Source organism: Loxodonta africana, chromosome 4 (assembly GCF_030014295.1).
Source record: "Loxodonta africana isolate mLoxAfr1 chromosome 4, mLoxAfr1.hap2, whole genome shotgun sequence".
Lineage (NCBI taxonomy): Eukaryota > Metazoa > Chordata > Mammalia > Proboscidea > Elephantidae > Loxodonta > Loxodonta africana.
The window spans coordinates 156,870,960-156,888,307 of record NC_087345.1 but is presented as its reverse complement, the minus strand read 5'-3'; the positions used below and the strand labels follow the sequence as shown (position 1 = coordinate 156,888,307).

At 40.5% G+C, this 17,348-nt stretch overlaps 2 protein-coding genes across 3 annotated transcripts in view; one reads left to right on the top strand and one right to left on the bottom strand.

Moving 5' to 3' along the window:
• The first annotated feature begins 601 nt into the window (after nucleotides 1-601).
• C1QL3 (complement C1q like 3) lies at nucleotides 602-7,664 on the top strand. The gene is made up of 2 exons (XM_003410566.4): nucleotides 602-1,258; nucleotides 7,295-7,664. Exons 1-2 carry the CDS (start codon nucleotides 671-673, stop codon nucleotides 7,472-7,474), a joined length of 768 nt encoding a protein of 255 aa, XP_003410614.1. The 5' UTR covers nucleotides 602-670; the 3' UTR covers nucleotides 7,475-7,664.
• PTER (phosphotriesterase related) overlaps nucleotides 7,290-17,348 on the bottom strand; it is an 80,255-nt gene continuing 70,196 nt past the window's right edge. For both annotated transcript variants that reach the window (XM_064284889.1, XM_003410567.4), the window contains 2 exons: nucleotides 16,918-17,058; nucleotides 7,290-10,808 (listed from right to left, as the gene is read on the bottom strand). In XM_064284889.1, the coding sequence (XP_064140959.1) occupies nucleotides 10,598-10,808; nucleotides 16,918-17,058 (352 nt within the window). In that variant the 3' untranslated portion in view covers nucleotides 7,290-10,597. The remainder of the gene's footprint in view (nucleotides 10,809-16,917; nucleotides 17,059-17,348) is intronic.

Here is a 17,348-nt window from a genome sequence, read left to right as displayed (position 1 = left end):
CGCCGCCGCAGCCGCTCCGCGCACCCCGAGGGCGGCTCGCCCGAGCTTGCGCGGCCAGCGCGGCTCTTTGGGGTGCGCCTCTATTAGAGTTGTGGTGGTTGCAAAAGGGAGAAAAAAAAAAAGAAAGGGCGAACAGAGCGAGCGAAAAAGGTGGAGAAGGAGGCAGAAAAAGGCAACTTCAGACGGAAAGTTAGTGCGAACTGGCGAAGTCTGCAAAAACGGAAAAGTCGATCTCTGGCAGCGGCGGCATAAAAGTGTGAGCGGTCCCGGCGAGCGCTAGAGGCCGCGGCTGACTCTGCCCTCCGGGTGGCCGCGCCGGCTGCTGCGGCAGCCACAGGTGCGAAAGGGTTCGCAGGAGGCGAGAGGGCGCCCTGCGCACCCCTCCCCCAGCCCTCACCCCCCCAGCTCGGGACTTCAGCTCAAGTCACTTCGCACCCGAGCTCCCTCTCCAGCCGCAGCCTCAGCGGGGGGAGCAGGAGCAGAAGAGGAGCGGCCGGTGCGCTACCGCCCAGGGGAGTTGGGGCTCGCAGGGGGTTGTTTTCGGCTCTGAGGAGGTCCCCGCCCAACCTTCAAAATTTTGTCCAAAAGCAGACAAGAGGATCGCCCCGCGCTGAGCCGGCTGGTGGGCAGCAGGAGGCGCCTGATAGCAGCCGGGGCGCTGGGGGTGGTGATGGTGCTGCTACTGGTCATCCTCATCCCGGTGCTGGTGAGCTCCGCCGGCACGTCGGCGCACTACGAGATGCTGGGTACCTGCCGCATGGTCTGCGACCCCTACGGGGGCACCAAGGCGCCCAGCACAGCCGCCACGCCCGACCGTGGCCTCATGCAGTCCCTGCCCACCTTCATCCAGGGGCCCAAAGGCGAAGCGGGTCGGCCTGGGAAGGCGGGCCCGCGTGGGCCCCCGGGTGAGCCTGGGCCACCGGGCCCCGTGGGGCCTCCGGGGGAGAAGGGCGAGCCGGGACGCCAAGGCCTGCCAGGCCCGCCCGGGGCGCCCGGCCTGAACGCGGCCGGGGCCATCAGCGCCGCCACCTACAGCACGGTGCCCAAGATCGCCTTCTACGCTGGCCTCAAGCGGCAGCACGAAGGCTATGAGGTGCTCAAGTTCGACGACGTGGTCACCAACCTTGGTAACCACTACGACCCCACTACAGGCAAGTTCACCTGCTCCATCCCGGGCATCTACTTCTTCACCTACCACGTCCTGATGCGCGGAGGGGACGGCACCAGCATGTGGGCTGATCTCTGCAAAAACAACCAGGTGAGTGCGGGCAAGCAGCCGGGAGGGCGGGGAGAGAGCGCGCAAAGGTGCAAGCGAGAGGGAGGAGACCCCGGAAATGGGGGTGGGGAGCCCGCGGAGAAGGGCGCGGCCGTCCGGCTCCCGGGAGCTACTGCGAGGGAGGACCCTGTTCCACCCAGGCGGCTGTTGTCCACCGGGAAGGGCGCCGAGAGACCTGAGGAAGGCGGTTCCCAAGCCGGCTACCGGCACTTGGTGCGCGCGCTTCAGAGCGCTATCCTGGAGGAGCGGGAAGCACCGGAGCCGGGAGCTCTATCCCCCTGACCTATTGTGCACGAGGGGAGTCCCGGAGCGAGAAGCAACCCCTGGCAGCTGGATTTCATGCTGGCTTTCCCGGGAATGTGAGGGCTGGGAAAGCCCAGAATGGGCGCGCCGGGGTGACAAACCCAAAGGAGAAAGACCGGGGTCCGAGGGAGAAAGAAAGGTCCCGAAGGGGCGTTTCCACTTGGGGCGCGCCCAGGCCCGAGGCAGGACTGTGGCGCCAGCCGTCGCAGGGCCCTGGACGCGTGCTAGGCGGTGAAGCGCTTCTAGTCAGTGCTAAGACTTAAACTCTGGTTTAGTTTTCAGCCAAAGAAGAAGGAAAGGGGAGAGGGAAGGAGTGCTAATAACAAAAGAAAAAGTTGAGACTCTGTGGGTTTACACAGTAAAACACGCACCCAAACACAGAGTCCAAACTCTACTGAACCGAGTAGGAGGACACCCAGGATGGTGGCCAGGACCGCGAGTAGCCCAAGCCTAGCCCCAGGACCTCACTGCTGGAGAGCCCCGGGCGCGCCTGCGTCAAAGTCTTTCCAACCCCAGCTTTCTCCCTCACATGCGGGAGCAGCTTTGGCCTTGGTTGTGAAATAGCCTCAGATTAGCCCCGGCCACGAGGACTTGCTCTCCTGTGCCAGATGGCACCCCTAAGAGGGCCGTGGGTCTTCTGTTTTCTGCTGGGGCACTTTACCGTTAGCTTGGGAAATTCGCGGTCATTGGAAAGCTGAAGCGTCCGATCTCTTTGTCAGAGAAGGAAAATAATAGTTGTAACTACTTAAAAGTGTAATCGGACCTTTCTGCAAGCGCTGAGTCTGCAGCCACTGGGGCGAGGCCTTGCAGCTTGCAACCTGAGTCGAGTTCCGGCTTTAACTTTGCTTATTGGGTGGCACAGGGAATGGCCTGAGACCCGCCGTCGCCATCGAGAGTCCTCATCGCAAGCAACAACTTTGATTTACCAAGGGTAGAGATGCAGAAGAAGCCCTGGTGGCGCAGTGGTTAAGTACTCGGTAGCTCACCGAAAGGTCAGCAGTTTGAAACCCACCAGCGGCTCCTTAGGAGAAAGACCTCCGCAGTCTGCTTCCATAAAGATTATCGCCTTGGAAACCCTATGAGGCAGTTCTACTCTGCCCTAAAGGGTCGCTGTGAGTCTGAATCCATTCAAGAGCTTTGTTTGTTTGTTTAATAGGGCTTCAGGTCACTCACCTTTTGAACATTCAGACCTTCTTGGCTACAACCCAAGTTTGTATTAAGCAACATGCAGCAGAATTTCTTCCAAACACCTAATTCAGTGTCAGAATTCTTTCAAAAGTAAAGATGAGTGTCCTAAATGTATATAGAGAGAAAGGACAAAAACTCTTGTTCCTCTCTCTCCCTACCCACTCCCTCACTTCTAAAGGAATTCAGAAGCAAATGGCTTAAGGGACCCTCAGGACAGGGTAGAACAAAAAAAGGAAAAATGGCCACCAGGAGGCACTGCCAGGGTTGTTTATTGTAGTTATTATGCACAACAAGAATATTAAGATTAGTAAAAACTATTCATAGAGTCATAGGACAGTTACAGGTAAATGGTTTAAAAGGACATGACTCATTGCTCCAAGACAGAGCTATAGTGTCACTCTAACAAAATGGTTTATGAACAGCTCTTCAACGAGGCACCCCATTATTTGCAAATTGGCTCTCTTCTGACCCAAAGGTTAGGTCTGGAAAATACCATCAGGCTGAAGAGATTGTTTTTGGAGGTATTAATTAAAATGAAATAAGATTCAAGCTTTATCAGCTGATGTATGAAAATGCTCACATCTTTAAATATCTGGAAATTGCAGTTACGTAAAAAACTAGGGAACGATTCATTTTAATTAGTTTAAATGGTGGTGTCTACACTGCTGAGCCTGTGTATGCCCCACTGATTCCAAGAAAACCATTCCATATAGGTATTCTGTGTGCATGTTGTTTTGAAAATTATTTCACTGTGTACAGTGTACAGTGCTGCTTTGTATCATCCATATACATTCTACAAGGGTCAGAAAAAATAATAAGGTAAAACAGTTGGCCTTATAATGTATAATGCTTTCTATTGGCATTATTCAGCTGCTACGAAAGGTATGTTGCAAAAGGCGTGCAACAGGTAATTCAGAAATATAAATATATAGTATTAAACAATGTATCTTTGACTCCAGTCTGGACTATTCTGGACAAGTTATTACAATATTACTGTTACGGACTTTTGTCTCTCAAAAAGAACTATTTTGTAAAGTCTGGTCTACAGGCAATTACAAATGAAAAATCTTCTAAAACCTTTTATTAGTATTATTATTAAATAAATACTTTATTCTTGATTTTGAGTTATATTCTGGCTGATCTCTTCTTTGAATGGCAGTTTCCCCCTCTGAGCTGACTGAATTTGTTTTCATAAAACAGAAACTAGAGATCCATGTCAGTGTAGTGTTCTATGGATTAAGTGGATTTCCAGAAGCACAAAAATTAAACTCAAAATGCACGCAGTTTACTCCAGGATAGAGGAATGCCTCTGAACCGTACCCACATGAGAGCCATTGTATTTATGCCTTGTGTTGAATGCAGGATCACAGATGGAAACATCAAAGGCCACTAAATTAACCTGATATGCCACTTAACCTTTTGTTTATGATTCCGCAGAAGTACAGTGAAAATGAAATTATGAGAACATCAGCAGCAATTAATTAAATTAGCAAATGTTGCCATAAATATTGCCTCTAATGATAAATCCTCACTAAGAAGATAATGCTAAAGCTGCATAATCTATTACATTCTCACAAACACACCACTAGAAGAACCACAGTTCTCATGTTCCCCGTGAAGCCGTCAACTTAAATTTAATCTCACTATTTGCTGGGAGCCCATGACAGTGCATATTAAAGGTAAAGGCCAGACTCAGCTAGCTTTACATAGAAATGTTTTTCGTAGGTTTGTACAGTTTTAGCAGAAAACCTAAATAAAACTATTGCTATTTGAATGTAATCACTCTAATACCACTATAATAAAAAATAAAACTGGCTTAGTATTTTTAACTCTAAAATAATTGAAGACCAGTTTTTACTCTCAGAAATTATTAACCATGGCATCAGTGAACATGAAATATATTGGAAAGAATGAATAGTCTGTGGGTTGAGATTCATTTATTAGAGAGATTAATGAAATGTCAAATTATCTTTTTAAGGGCAGTGCAACGTGGACTAAAAATAAAGCAGAACCTGAAGAGTTAATTTGTGTTATGAAAAGATGTTAGACCACATGTAGGGAGAACTGGAGATATTGGGCTGAGGAAAGGATACATCATATTCCCAGAGAAAATGCTGAAAATGACTTCCAGGGTGCATGCATTACCTTCCTCAAGAGTTTGATGGCTTAAAGGAAGAATTGTTGGAGTCACTGAGCTGGATGCCAGGGCTTGAAATGTGAAGTCCCATTATACCTTACAGTATGATCAGGTGAACAGGCACCCTAAAATCACGTAAAGACACTGGAGTGTGGCGGTCGTTTGATTGGGAGGCTGTCTTATGGGAGACTGTAGGTTAACAACTTAGAGAATTATTTTCATTAAAAAGCGATCACATTGGCTTTATCCAACAAAGGAAGTGAAAACCATAAGGGTAACTTGCCTGTCTGAGGGATCACACTAATGCATTTGCAGGTTTTTGTGGTTACATTTACATGGTTTTGTGGTTACACCCTGCAGAATAAAAACTACATTATATATGTATATATTTAGGATTATTGTCTCTAAATCAAGTGATTTTAATGAGTCCTGCTTCCTAAATGTCTTCATATAGAAAACAATGTCAAAGCAGAGTCCCCATAGAACATAATCTTAAACACCCAAAACACTGAATAGAATGCGAGCCTGGTTATTAATAATGGCTGATAAATATATAGTAGATTGGTTATTAATTCATATATTAATAGCATGGCTAATTACTATTTTGTATTTTAATTTCTCTCATCTATTAAAAAGCCACACATTAAAAAAAAAAAATCAGGTCATAATAGCAATATACTCCTTGTAGATTTTTTCCCTGGGAATTAAGGACTACATGAAATTAATGACTCAAAGCACTCAACTCCTACAAACTGATGATTCATTCCTAGGAAATATTATGAAGTTCAGTTATATTATTACTTAATGGTCAAAACAGATCACCTCACTAAATTGGTGTGTACATTTGAGTCAGTGCTTCTGACCATAATTACATGGTATATTGCTTTCATTATACAACGTATTAGTGAGAGTTAGCACAGTGTTAAGCAATATTAAATCCTTTAAGCCCTTTCTCTATTTGGTATATGATATCCAGAAAGAAATTTTTAAAATACTACTCAAATTACTTTACAAGTTCACCAATGTCAAGAGCCTTCTCCTTTTTTTTTAACACTCCAGCGTTAAAGTGAGAACATACCACATGAAAATTTAATTTGAAAACCTATCATTTAAATTCTGAAAGAAATGCATGGAAATTCTTGACTTATGTCTCATTTCCCTCATTTTGCCAAATGACAAAATCCAGCATATGGTACCCCAAGTCATGCATTATTACAGACTGCAGGTTTGCAGAATCACTTAATCACTGGCTGTGTTACTCAGGGAAATATCAGTATAGTTGAGCAGAAACAAGCCACAAAGTGGAAGATGTTTTACTGAAATAAATCAGATTCAAGTCTGCCTATTGAAAGATCTTCCAAGGCAGAATCAAAATACATCCTAAATGAATCCGAAGCCTAATTTGAGTTGAGGATGTGACAGAATGTCCATATTACTTGATATGATAGGCAATTTGTCTGCTTACAAATGTCTATCCACACACTAATGAGATCAGAAGCTCAACACGAGCACATAACAGTTTAAGCAGCCTTATCCCCAAAGCAAACCACATATTTAGAATCACCTAAATATAAAAGCGCGTTCAAAGAGATAATTTAAAAAATTTTAGAAATTTAACAGCCCTCAAATCACAGAAATTTAGTTCCTCATATAACTTTTGGATGTGTGGAAGTTAAACAGTTGATTTAAGTGCATACATCATAATTAAATGATAAAAAGGCATAAATAGAAAACTCTGAAAGCTTGAGTGATATAATCAAAGATGATTAAATGAGTTAGGCTTCTGAAGTAGTCTGGCTAAAGGTTTTATTTGAATTAGATTTTGAAAGCCCCAAATCAAAGGACTGTCTTCCTTTTTTCCTGCGTATAGTGGTGTTGCCTGGGTTTTTTGTTTACTGTGGATCTCTATAAGATTTTCTAAGAGTTGTGGAGAACAACTGGAGTTAGGCTTGAACTTCTGTACTCCTAAGCAGCTGATTAGAATATTGCTATTTGGCTTAATTTAAAACGCAAAAAAAAAAAAAAAAAGTACTATTATTTTTATTTCAAGAAGTGATTGGGGATAGGGATTCAGGGAATTAGAAAAAAGTAGCGATGTAGGGACAGAAAAGGTTGGTGTGCGTTCTTTCCCAATATATAGTAAGAAAAGATTGCTGGAACAGCTGTCACTAAAGCACCCCGTCCTCCTTCCTTTCTTCTTTTCCAACAACGTTGTTGAAACTGTTACAATAATATCCCCGTAAGATTCCAAGGCCAAAGTGTGGACTTGTCTGTGCTAAATTCTGTGCTATGGAAGCAAGCCTTCTTATAATGCTGTGTGAGTGGCAAAAAAAAGAAGAAAACCTGAGAATTTTCTTTGAAGAATTTTAATTCTTGTTTGTTTCACATAGGTGCGGGCTAGTGCAATTGCCCAAGATGCTGATCAGAATTACGACTATGCCAGTAACAGTGTTGTCCTTCATTTGGAGCCAGGAGATGAAGTCTATATCAAATTAGATGGTGGGAAAGCTCATGGCGGCAACAACAACAAATACAGCACATTTTCTGGATTTATTATTTATGCTGACTGATAATGTGGAAACTAAGCTGGTGATTCTGAGCGTGAACACTGGATTCGTGTGGCTAACGGCAGTGAATCAAGGATCCCAGGGGATGCCAATTGCGGGGCACCTCAGTTGTGTATATGTGGGGAAATCAAATGCTACCTGACTCACATCTGTATCACTCAAACATTATGTAAAAAAAAAAAAAAAATTAGAAGCAAGATAAGCAGATGTGTGATCCACTACCGCCAAAGCAAATACTCCTTATTGTTAGTGTCCATGTGAATGAAGTCCTATATATAGATCACAAATTTTTATAGAAAAATCTAAGACACTGAATTATTCCTTCAATATATATGATACTTTGGTGTACTGTGATCTTGCTGCTTTTATCCATATGTCAGCTTTGGTTCTTGTGAGTTTACCTGCTTATTATGATACTTGGAGTCCATTCATAGTGTGGGGAAGAAGGATTTTACCCTGCAGGAGAAGGTCTAATTGAAATAATGCTGCTTGTCCCCAAAGAAATGGTTTGCCTTGTACTTTTGTTAACTTATAGAGCTAGACCTGGGAATGATTCAACTTCAAGCCTTAACCTGGAATTTTCTGGATTTGAGGGAATTCCCAAACCTCTGATCATTTTCACATTTTCTTTTCTTACGGATTTTTTTTTCTCTCTTTTCTGGGGATAGACTTTAAAAATAGAGATTGAAATTGTATCATAGGATGACCCTCTAAGTGTGAAAATGTGTAATTACGTATGTATTTAGAAAATCCCCTGCGTCTCCATTTTGTCATTTAGATTTACTGGGAAAGTCAGAAAAATTTCTTCTTTGGTATTAAATCAGACTGAGGCTTTTGCCTTCTTTAGAACAAAAGATTATTCATAACCCAATGCACAAAGGTTTAATTTGAGCTACCGCATGCAACACCAAGGGGACACTAAGTAAGGCCTTCAAACAGTTCCTACAAGTCTGTAGCCTGAGGTTATTTCAAAATTAACAGTTTCACGTATAACTAACATGACAACAAAGTGTATATATTTTATACAAATACCTGCTACATATATATATGTTAGATGAAATATAATACATATATGGCTTTAGTCCATAAGGAACTGTGGTTGTATAGCCTCAAAATTTAATTTAAAGATACACACACACACATATATATATTCCTAATTTGACTTATTTTCAATGACAAAAATCTATGGAGTAGCAAAATAAATGACTTTTCTTTGATTATCCAGAAAACCATAAATTTTATTAGGTTAAAATGCCCTGTATGTCATATGTGCGTCAATTAAGCCCTATGGTTCCTTTATTATCATATACCAATCAATACTTTAACTGCAGTCCAGGCAGACTGTTCAAATGAGGACTGCAGAAACAAGGTGGCTTTCCATTACAATGTTTATGAATGATATGCATTTGAATTATCATTTTTAAATTTTTATCTGAGGTGGATTGAAGCTGACAGTAAAGTAGATTTTGAGAATAGCGCAAATCCTTTCTCTCTGGTTCAAATATACTGCCAAAAGTCATCTCTTTAATCTAAGGGAAAGATTAAAAATGCATGTTGATATATCCTAACTATCAGGCAACTTCCATGATTACAATGAAAAATCTGTTCCCCTTTCAGTTGCCTTTGAAGGCTCTTGACAAGTAGATTTCAAAAACAGAGATTTAAAAATCTGCTTGTTTCACTGGTGAAGGACATTTGCATTTTTTCATTTAAAGGAATTAGTTTGTTCTGCTGGCTTGTTCCTCCTTGGTACTTTCTGTTCTAATACATTTCTGTTCTTGATCATTTTCCATCAGCATAAATATCTTTTATTTAGGAAACCTCAACTTTCCAAAAGTTAAGCATGGTGTTCTCATCTGAAGGTGCTGTTTGCTTTGTTTAAATGCCTGGGACTGAGTAAGTGTCATGATTTAGATGACTAAAAACACTTAGCCTATTCAACAAGAATAATGACTGATTCTATTTGGCCTTTCTAAATAAGATAACTTGAATTATAATGGATTTTATTTTTTATTTAACAATATGCATTTTGAAAGAGGAATTCGCAGCAAGGTTTTGGAGATTTTTTTTTAGGTACCAAATAGCATAAAGAGGATTCCAGCAAAAGATTATAAGTAGCAGTGCATATCAACTAAAAGTTTTACCTAAGAGTTAAAAGAATAATTTTACACAAAGAATCAGGGATGGGTACATTTTAAAGAGTAGGCTCTAGAATCAGACTGTCCTTTCTAATAGACATGACCTTTTCTTCAGATAAATAAGCATTATTTTCTCTGTTCAGGCCCAAGGAAAAACAAAAGGTAAAGAAAGTAAAGGGACTGTTTGTAAGGCAGACGTTTCTTTTTTGCATTATATCTTACCAATTAAATTGTGGCCTTTGTTATTATAAATGTACGGATTCATTAAACTATATTATGTAATATATTTTGACTTTATGATTGAATTTCTCTAATTCAGTGCTTTATGTGTTCATGCCTGTTATACAGATTTTGCAAAATGAGACAAAATTTACCACAAAATGCATACCAGAAAGCCAAAAGCATTAAAAAATGGTTTCTTAAAATATATAGACAGACAACATGTAATTAACCTTTCAAGATATTTTTATCATTGTGAATTGGTCATTGTATTATAGTATCCTTTGGGGAAAAAAAACGCCTCAAAATTTAACTTCCCTTTCTGCCAAAGCTATTTTAAAGTGCCATCTCATTCATTAAGCATTAATTAAAGAGCAGCAGGGTAATTACCAGGATCATCAATATTACAAGAAACATTAGATTGCTCCAGAAGGGAGTAATTTAACTAGAAACACTTTACATTTTCTCAAGTAGTACAGCTGATAGATTAGAGAGAAAAGAAGAAAAACCTCCGCTTACCCCTACTTTAAATCACTGATTGGAAGTAGATACTTCTCTATTGTGCAAAGGCAAAACAATAGGACTCAATTCAACTCAGTGCAAGTGCAATAGTTTTGGAGAAGGCAGAATTCTCCAAATTCTCATAGACAGGAAATAGTCAATCATCAGTCCTATGTAACTCTGAGGAATAGCTCACAGTTGGTTTCAAATCCTACTGAATATTCTCTGCAAGTTTTAGACTGAAGGTGTACATTCATAAACAATCATCCTATTTGAACATTAGCCATTGCTTAGGGTTCTCTATTAGTATCTTATCAAGTGTATTCTCAGTTATACCTCTAAGTAACATTTTCGGAAGGATGTTGGTGAGTATATGAGAATAGCCGTGACCTCCATATTTCATCAGCCGATGCTTCGTATGTATGTCATGTGCCATCAGAATTCGATCTTCGTAGCCCTCATTCACCAGGAGACGCACCCTGTGAAAAATGTTAACTCATTGTTTGACATTTGTCTGACATTTAAAATTTTCAGGGTTCTTTAAACTTTTTACTCATAAACTATTGTGCTTGTCATAAAGATACTGCCTTCTATTGTGGCACATGTACTGGGAGACCCTTAATAAATATTGTGTGGTGATGATAAAGATATTGCTGCATCCTAGCAGGAACATGACCCTTATTCCACACACACAGAAATTTCCAGCCTGTGATATTTATGACATTGCCCGGCAATTCTGAACCAAATATAGCCTTTAATGGGATATGCCACTTTGAATGAATGACCACTTTAGCATTTCACTAAATAACGTTGTTCTGAATTTGTATTCTGATCTCCTCTCTAAAATGCCTCTTTTAGTATGCCCATTTTTCAGATCTCATTTTCTCTCCCTCTCTCCTCTTTTATCTAGCAAATAAAATCAATGACTATTTGGGATCAAAGCAGGCAATTAAAAGAAGTCTTTCTCCAAGTGAAATATTCTGAAAGAAAAATCAGTTGGCTTGAAAGTGAACAGTATGTGGTAAGCTAGACAGTCATGTTAAACAGGTAGGCAAAGGTACCTCTATTTTGAGCGCTACATTCCTTCCATTTCAACGATAGCTAAAATAATGAGCAGTTCCTTTGCATGTATAGTCAACTGACCAAAGAACAGCTTCCCCACTATTGTCTAAAATTTAATCTTCTTTGCTTTGTTAACTGCTGTGATCTTTAGTGTGAGTCACCTCCTGACAGCCACCATCTGTGTGTGTCTGGAGTCTGGACAGTATCTGTCTTGACTTCCATGGATCTCTGATGGCAGGAGATGCAACTTAGAGACAGAGACTCTTCTACGGATTTTCTTTCTAGTCCTGTCAGTTGTTAGATTCCCACCATGAAAAATAAATGGACAGCAATCTCTTCCAGGGGGTAACTATTTGAAAGGTATCCTTTTTGTTTCTATAGCCTTTCTTAGCATTCTAGCCCATGAGTAATATTTAATAACAAGCCCCAGTTGCACAATGGTTAAAAGCTTGGCTGCTAACCAAAAGGTCGGTAGCTCAATCCATTACCCGCTCCTTGGAAACCTTATGGGGCGGTTATATTCTGTCCTATAGGGTCGCTATGAGTCAGAATCGACTTGATGACAATAGGTTTGGTTTGGTTTTATGGTAAGCAAAAGAAGTCCCTAGTTGGTGCAAACAGTTAACGTGCTCGCTGCTAACCAAAAGGTTGGTGGTTCGAGTCCACCCAGAGGTGCTTCACAAGAAGGCTGGGGATCTACTTCCAAAAAAATCAGCTATTGAAAACCGTATGGAGCACAGTTCCATGAGTCTGAATTGACTGAACAGACATTGTATTTTCAGGTCAAGGGAATTCAAGTGCTAAAGAAGAACCAACCTAGTGCTTTGTCTAGAAGTCTGCGTTCATGCCATTAGCTCCTCGTGTGTGTCATAAAAATATCATTTGTGCCACCAAGGGTATTTGCCTCATTGAAATTTATGTAACATTCTAAAGTCCTGATCTTCAGTTACTTTTGGAACAAACTCTATTTAAGGTGTTGAAGAGAGTTACATGATTATGAAAAAAAAAAAAAAAAAAGAGAGAAAGACTTGGCAAGAACACATCCACAATGCTGAAACTTAGTGTAACAACTCTTGATCCACAACTGAAAAGAAGTACCACAGAACAGAAGATTCTGAGACTACACTTTTTCCATTATATTCATGAGAATTTCCTAAGGTTTTTGTTTCTTTTCCTTGTCTGAGAAAAATGATATCTTGTTACTACAAAGGCATATTATATGCATAAACACATAATTACTGCAAGACGCCACGTGTGGCACCCTGAAACACAAAATTATTGAATTGTGAAGAGGCAAGAAAAGAATATAATGGATAAGATACTCTTATTTTAAAATGGGAACCATTAGAACTCATTAAGCCAAGAATCTGGAGACTAGTTCTGTTACGAGAAAGACAACATTATGGCCGTAGAGTCATAACCATAGCCTATCAAGAAATACAGCCTGGTCACTCTTGAAATAAAAGCTCCTCTCTCCTGCTGTACTATTGTGTGGAAGAACAGTAGTTACAGAGATGCTGCCAGAAGGGGAGAACCACTACAGATGAGAAGACAAAAAAAATTTCAGTAATTATAGAAATACAAATGAGTTAGTGTTTTGCAAACAAATATTAGAGAGACTACAAAGTGTGAAAAAGGCAGAGATATAATAAGATTTGAGAAATGGAGCATAAGATTGAAAACAGGTGTTAGACGCAGAATTTCTGGTGCTAAAAACCAGAGGTAGGCAGAAGCACGCTTCTGTGTTCTTGTACTTCACAGCTAGATGAGTATGGATCAAAAAAGGACTGCAGATGGATGGTGAAAATCAGCTACCTGAAAGGTGGGAGACAATGGGGTACAGGAGCACATAGAATCCAAAAGGTCATTCGGTAATTAACACGAGTTACACTTGGGTCAGAAGGCAATGGTGGTTCAGTGGTAGAATTCTCGCCTTCTATGCAGGAGATCTGGGTTCGATTTCTGGCCAATGCACCTCATGTGCAGGCACCACCTGTCAGTGGAGGCAAAAATCAGCCAATGAAAATCCTACGGCTTACAGTGGCCCAGTCCCCAACCGATCGTGGGGATGGTGCAGGACTGGGCAGCATTTCATTTTGTTGTGTGTGCGGTCACCATAAGTTGGGAGCTGACTCCACCACAGCTAACAATAACGACACACTTGGGTCAAGTGATGTAATGCATGATTTTAATTTAAGGAAGATTAAGCACACATACATACACATACATATATACATAGATATAAATAAACACACATACATATATAATTTTTGTTGTTTTTCCATATATCCAGAATGTTTACATTTGGCATTATAAAAGATAACCAAAATTAAATTCTTGAACTAATAGCCAAAAGGAGCAAAGAAGGAATGTTGAAGAAGCTATGATCTCCTGCCCTTAGATCTCCTCCATAGATCCCCCTCTATGGATCCCTATCTTCTGTCCCAGAAGACCTGGGAGACTCACAGAAGTTGTAAGGCTGCAAAAGACACACCTCCCTGCCGCGAAGGAGCTTAGGAAGCAGGTCCTAGTGCAAACTACCTTTGTGCAAGTTGAGTTGGAAAACATGTGTTGAGGGCATCCATCAGGAAATCATGTGTTTGAGAGCATGAAAGATGAAAAAGACCTACCACACCACTTAATTTAAATTAAGATGCCTATAAGTAAAGCAAAGGCACCCTGGTGGCACAGGGGTTAAGCATTTGCCTGCTAACCAAAAGGTCGGTGGTTCAAGCCCATCAGCTGCTCTGTGAGAGAAAGATGTGGAAGTCTGCTACCATGAAAATTTACAGCCTTGAAAACTCTATAGGGCAGTTCTACTCTGTCCTATAAGGTCACTATGAGAAGGAATTCAACTTTATGGCAATGGCTTTGTTTTCTGGTTTGGCTTATAGGTAAAGAATATTCACCTCTCCACATGGTACAAAATAGTAGTGACCTAGGGAAACCTGTCAGGCCATATCGAATGGTGTTCTCGGGCAAATGAATTAAAAACATAAAATAATCAAAAAAGAAACAAGCAAAAAAATCTGTCAGGGAACTGGTTTGACTACTAAAAAACAACAAAAAAGATCTAGTTTCCTTGATCAAAGCAGTTTGCTCACGTAGAGCTGGGTGTAGCCTTCCTTACTTAAGTAGTAGTATAACGCTTATCAACTAGCTCTAAGGATATTAAATGTGAAGCATATTGTACTGTTAATGAGGTCATCAGGGAGGAGTGTCAGTATACAGACATCAGGAGGCATACAGATCTAAAGGTCTGCTGGCCCAGAGAAAGAACGTAGGGTTGTTTCATTTGAGGTAACTGGTTAAGATCTTCCCCTCAGCCCCAGTGTGCTTATGTTCAACTATCAATATGTGAGCCTCAGTTTCTTGGGTTCGCTTAACAACTCCAGTTTTGTTTACGCCCATTCCAACCAGTTTCCCATACTCATAACCAATTCTGCTTCTACTCCCCCTCTGAAATCTCAAAATTCAAGTCCCCAAACTGACCACAAACTCCAATCTTCCACTTTTTCATTTACATTTCCTCTATACATACTTACCTACTTCATTAAAGCCTCTCGCTATTCTTCCCTGCTATTTTATTCCTATATATCTGCCCATTTCTCCTACTCTTTCATCCCTTTCGAGCTTGACCCCATGACCCTCACCTCAACTACTCCCTTGATCTTCTGGATATCAACTACATCTTTCAGATAGAACCCTAACCCTAGATCTATCTACTTACATTTTCAACTTCTGCCCACAATGTTCTCTGGCCCTACTACCAAAACACAAAAGATTTGGGGGAAAAAAAATAACTACATCATGTGCATGGGTGCTAATACAAACTCATGATCTCCAGCCTCAATTAGGTCTTACATATTACATGTCCCCAGTCAGTATCTCTCTCATTCACCCAGCAGCCATTCTCAGCCTTCACCCTCCTCTACAAGGTCCTGCCCTGACTCCCTCCTTTCTCAGGATAAGACCATGCCTACTTCACAGGGACAGTAGAGAACATATGGGCATATGTCCTCAGCTTCCTATTCCCTTCATTAAGTCATTTACCTATATTCACACCATTGCTCACTCTTTCTTATCTGGCCTTCTGTTTGCTTCTCAGATTACTTTTCTCCTCTGGAGCCTTGCTCTGTATTTATTATCTCTTCAGACTTTTTTATTTTTAGTTAACTTCTATTGAATACTTCCATGTTCTGCACCACATACTCAGTTAAAATCTTTGCATATTTTATTTCATATAAACTATTTAACAACTCTGTAGAATAGTCACTACTGCCATGAATTCATTCGTTCATTCTCTTTCTGCTCTTGTTCTCAGTCACACGAACATTGCTCAAGTCTTAACAAAATCTCCCTTTGATTCTATGTTGTCTTTTAGTATCAGCCTTGTGTCTCTACTTGCCTTTACTACCGAACTTCTTCACATTCTCTCCTCTTCCTCACCTTCCACTCATTCCTAAAGTCTTTTCTACTAATTGTGGAATGAGGGCCTTCTTACTGTGGAATCCAAAGGATTTTCAGTCTTTATTTCATTTGATATCTGCCACATATAATAGATGTTTAAGTCCTTCTGCTTTAAGTTTTTCTCACCATCAGCTTTCATAACAATGCATTTCCCTGTTATTCTCATCACTTTGAAAGCTTCTTGAGTTTGTTCTTGAGTTGCTCTTCCTGCTCATCCCTTAAATGTCAGTGTTCTCCAGGGTTCTGTCCTCATCCTTTTCTCTGAGTTATTCATTCCCGTAGTTTTAATTATCACATATAAACCAATGATGTCTAAATTTGTCTCAGCTCAAGTCTCTGCCCTGAGCTTCACACCCATATCTCAGGACTCCCCTGGAGAGAAACACTTGGATATTTCCAAACTAAACTCTTCCTTGTCAATCTCAAATCTACTTTTTCTCCAAGATTCCCTAAGTTGGTACACCCTATCTTCATATCACCATGTAAACCAAGACCAAACCAGGTAGCTGTCCTTACTCCTGAAGTTTTCCACTTGGTTGCAGAGAAGGACTCCTATAATTGTTTATTTTTATCACACATTAAATAATTCTGAAAGGTTGAGTTTTACAGAATAGGCATTATATTTTTATCATTTAAGTTGCAATTACCAGTTTAGTGAATACTTTTGATAAGCATTTCAAATATTCATTGTAGGTGATGACTTTAGTGTGGTCAACATGAGAAAGAAGTAGCTTATTTAATTAGGGGTAAAAGAGGAAAATTATTTTGTTCTCGTATTGTCATGGTAGGGGTTAAGTTTTATCTGTGTTTCCTGTCAGCTGCCATCTGCACTGAACTTATAAGGCTATGCTAAGCTTTTGCCTACTTAGGATGACTCATTTTCTCATAGAAATAATATATAGAGATTTTCTCCCTGAAACAGCATAGGCATATTTTTCTCTGCAAGTCTGATTCAGCCTGCTTACTGTTTTCTGACTCTTTGATAATATTCTCCCAGATATGACTATCAGAAAGGGCTAGTAAAAGGAATGCTATGAGAGTTTTCATCACATTTACCTCTTAATTCTTTTATTATCATCAGGCATGTCAGTATCTGGGTCGAGTTGATAATGAAGGAGTTCAGTACCAAAGAGATCATATTCCAAGTAACAGCCAAGTTGAGCAAACTCCAGTAGTTCCTTCTTATTAACTATAGTCCTAGAGACAATAAGGCAGACATATTAATGTGATTAAAAGCCTATCTCCCGCATATGCAGATTAGAAGTTTTAAGTACGATCTGTACTAGAACATAGTTTAAGTCAAATACTAGAACTTTTAGGTTGGTTCTCATGATGTGACAATAAAACAATGAGTTCAATTTGTTACCAGGCATAAAAGAACTTACCATCCAAAAGAATGTTTCCCCTACTAAAGTACTTTCCTTAGGAAACTGTTATAGACTTATTTTAATCATGCTGCCACTACTCAAAAACAATTTTGTAATTCT

Excerpts from the sequence above, each read along its gene's own strand:
- C1QL3 (XM_003410566.4), top strand. The coding sequence starts at position 671 with ATGGTGCTGCTACTGGTCATCCTCATCCCGGTGCTGGTGAGCTCCGCC. Across the intron at positions 1,259-7,294 it reads ATCTCTGCAAAAACAACCAG|GTGCGGGCTAGTGCAATTGC; the intron begins GTGAGTGCGGGC and ends TGTTTCACATAG.